Below are 3,832 nucleotides of genomic sequence, written 5' to 3' on the forward strand. Positions count from 1 at the left end.
CCAACCAAAGGACAAACAACTGGGCAGACCTGAGCCGGGTCAACACTGCAGGACATCTTAGCCCCCCCCCCCCACCACCACCACCTAAGGTCAACGGAGGGGGGGCAGGATCCAGCACAAATTCTCTCTCCTCTCCCAGATCCTGCCTCTCCTCCACGTTTCCTCCGGCCTGTGGAATTCTGGGAGCTGGTCGTCTGCATTTCCACAGAGGGTCAGACAGTGTGACCAGAGATCCCAGCAGGCTCCGGGTGATGTGGTCCTGGAAGGCCACGGAGGTGGTCAGCAGACTGGTACTGCTGCTGGACCTCAGGACCTGTGGAAGACCAGGACTGTGGAAGACCAGGACATAGAGACTGTTAGCCAAGGACTGTTAGCCAGAGACTGTTAGCCCGAGACTGTTAGCCAAGGACTGTTAGTCAAAGACTGTTAGCCAAGGACTGTTAGCCAGAGACTGTTAGCCAAAGACTGTTAGTCAAAGACTGTTAGCCAAGGACTGTTAGCCAAGGACTGTTAGCCAAGGACTGTTAGTCAAAGACTGTTAGCCAAAGACTGATAGCCAAAGACTGTTAGCCAAAGACTGATAGCCAAAGACTGTTAGCCAAAGACTGTTAGCCAAGGACTGTTAGTCAAAGACTGTTAGCCAGAGACTGTTAGCCAAGGACTGTTAGCCAAGGACTGTTAGTCAAAGACTGTTAGCCAAGGACTGTTAGTCAAAGACTGTTAGTCAAAGACTGTTAGCCAGAGACTGTTAGCCAAAGACTGTTAGCCAGAGACTGTTAGCCAGAGACTGTTAGCCAGAATTCCAGCACCTTGACATTTTATCTTCTTTTTTTTATCATCTTCTGTGGTCCAACCAACATAACAATGTTTGGATTTTTACACCAGTTCGTTGTTAGTAAAAAGAAATAGTTTTTTATGGAATATTTATATCTGTAGAACAAATGGATCGATAGTTTAACAGAACTACAGACCGTCTGTGCTGGAGCTACACGTCATTTTATTTAACAGACACGAAAATATCAACAGCAGTTCTCCATTCATTCGGACGTAAAACACCTTAAAAGATGACTTTTACGTTGTAGCCACAAATCAGTAGCTTTATGTTTATGTTGTTTTTTTTATGTACTTTTCTGAAACGTTCAGTCGACACCGTCTGTTCTCATACGGCGGGAGAACGCGGCTCCGTCGTTACTGTGACGTTTAACAGTTAGCTTAACTGCGTCACCTTCAACCAGTGCAGGTGTTTCATGGTCTCATTTAACGGACAGCAGCGTCGTTAAACTACGTTTAAAACGTAAATACAAACAACAGACGTCGTTGACGTCGCCTTTACAACATTTTTAAATCGTTATGGCTTTTGTTGTGGACGGAAATAGTCGATAAAAGTTCTGAAAAAGTCCAAACCTTTCGTGTTGACATCCTATTGACGGATTGTTGAGAGTGGTCACCGTGGAAGCGGCCCGCCCTCTGACTACGTCATCACGCATGAGGCTCAACACCGCCTCTGATTGGCCAAGATAGGACACGTTAATTAGTCTACGTGTGGTAGGAAACAACAATATATTTGAACTAAGTTTTGTTTAATCCTAGAACATGGTGAAATTTGAAGTTACCCGGGAACTGTTGGCTGAATACATTACAATTAAAGTACAATTTAATGCAATTAAATTACCAATTAATTCTAAAATACATTAACTGAAAAAAAAATGAATTTAGACTTCGTCATCCAGTCCACAAGAGGGCCACACAGAGAAAAACATTCACATCTATAATCAGTTAACAATTTTAACCTGGAATTATTTGGAGATTAAAAAAAACACATGAAGTTCAGGCAGAAGGAGCAGAGACGACGGCTGTGAATGGACAACAGTACCAGGTACTGACTGCTGTCAATCAAAATCATTCAAACACACACACACACACACAAATCCAACAGTTAGCTTGTACACAGGACTAGGGACTAACCCTAACTAACTAAACCATAAACCACGTTTTCTTCCTCTGTGTCTCAACAGAACTAATGATTATTTAATGATTAGAGTTGGAACCAAAGGAGGACGGTGTGTGTGTGTGTGTGTGTGTGTGTGACTCACCCAGCTGTCGTCAGAGGGGTCTCTGAACAAAGCTAAGCTGCTCATACCTGTGCTGTGAGCTAACGCAGGTCAAGCTCACATGGAAAAGCACACACACAGACACAGCGTCCACACAGACCTGATGAAAAGTTCGCTTTCTTCCACACACGGCGTGCGGGTGTGCGACTTTCAAAATGCTTTGCGCTCCTGATTGACTTTGATGAGCTCAGTCAGAATCAGTGAAAACAGACAGCTGGGGGGTCGGGGGGGGGATGGGGGGGGTTAACGATGTGGCCTGTCAATCCATGGAGTCCTCTAAGAAAACAAAGTGAAGACCGGGCTCTGGGAGAGGAGGAAACCCCTGAGCTTCTCAAGAGGCTGCTGCATTCTTGAGATTAGGGCAAGAAAAACGCAGACCAGTGCTGTTAATGCCCCAGACAAAGACCTGGAACAATTTATTAGCTAAGAATTCGAGCTTAGGCCTCAATCAAAGGCCTGTCGTCCACAACGCCAGACTCAGAGCTCGGCTTTGTTTTTTTAAGTAAATAATCACGCTTAAAAGATATGGCAGAGATGGAGCTGCACCCCCCCCCCCGACCCCCCCATAAAGCCGTCATTCTTCCAACTGTCATCGGAATGGATTTGAGTGTGTGCCTTTATTTTCAACAGCGGCGAGTTTGTCTTTTTAAAGAGTCTTTTATTGAACGTGTTCAGCCGATCTGAACAGATGACTCACCTGGACACGACTTCAACAACAACTGACAAATGCTGTGTCAGTGAGCGTCCATAAAAGCATTTTATTTTGGTAAACACTGCATTTGGTTCTTTGAGCCGTGGCCGTGACACAGAGCCGACCAATCAGAGCTCGAGCTCGTCAGTCACCGTCTCCGACCGTCGACACCAGGAGAGACCATCAAAGGACATTAAATATTCAAAAACAGATTTTTGTCACAACCATAAATCGGTGATAAGGGGCAGTTAGCATTGTTGCCCCACAGACCTTTGTTCTAACCAGACCCGGTGCAGCAGGTTCCAGAACTTCTCAGAACTTTCCACCCACTGCACCGACGCAGACCCAGCGTCCTTGACTCTGTCCATTCATAATCACAGCCATAAATTTTCTGCTTGGTCGAGACACGGACGAGGGGGGTGAGGTGGGGAGGTGAGGTGGGGGGGCAGCCCATAATGGCTAATTAACAACTGTGTCTGCCACTGGGGGGAGCAGGAGATCAATCACTGTGAGGGGAGACAGTGGAGCAAATTATTTATGACATCACCCACGCAGCCTCCCTAACATGACTCCCCCATGACAACCTGGGGGTGAGTCGGGGGGGAGCGCTTGCTCTCATCTGCTGCATCAGTGCTGAGTAAGAGCGCCGTGGAGGCGGACGGCGTGGTCACGGTCGTCCTAACGAGGTGGTAAATGAAATAGAGATCTTCATTCACTAAGTGCAGCATTACCTCATCCTCTGGACCTAACAATGGATTCACCATAAATCTCCTGCTGCAGATGACGGAGGGCCTCACATATCACCAAATGTGCCAGCGCTTATTAGCACTTGAGAAGTTATTGATCAGGGGTTTTGATTCATGTCCACCGGGGGCAGCAGTGGCACTCCTGTGGAGCTTCGCTGTCAGACTGGCTGGGATTGGTCGTCAGCTGACTGCCAGTCTGGGCCACTGCAGCGCCCCGATGCCAGGAGTGAAATAAAGTCATCCATCCCTCCCCCCACACCCCCCTCCCTCCCCCCCCTCCCCCA

General features: G+C 47.3%; 1 protein-coding gene across 1 annotated transcript in view; it reads right to left on the minus strand.

Annotated features, from left to right (window-relative positions):
- rnf32 (ring finger protein 32) overlaps positions 1-1,525 on the minus strand; it is a 9,148-nt gene extending 7,623 nt beyond the window's left edge. The window contains exons 1-2 of the mRNA XM_008308371.3: positions 1,405-1,525; positions 85-313 (exon numbers count right to left, since the gene is read on the minus strand). Coding sequence (XP_008306593.1) covers positions 85-313; positions 1,405-1,419 — 244 coding nt within the window. The 5' untranslated portion in view covers positions 1,420-1,525. The remainder of the gene's footprint in view (positions 1-84; positions 314-1,404) is intronic.
- Positions 1,526-3,832: the final 2,307 nt, after the last annotated feature.

This window comes from Cynoglossus semilaevis, chromosome 3 (assembly GCF_000523025.1).
Source record: "Cynoglossus semilaevis isolate Cse_v1.0 chromosome 3, Cse_v1.0, whole genome shotgun sequence".
NCBI classification, from domain to species: domain Eukaryota; kingdom Metazoa; phylum Chordata; class Actinopteri; order Pleuronectiformes; family Cynoglossidae; genus Cynoglossus; species Cynoglossus semilaevis.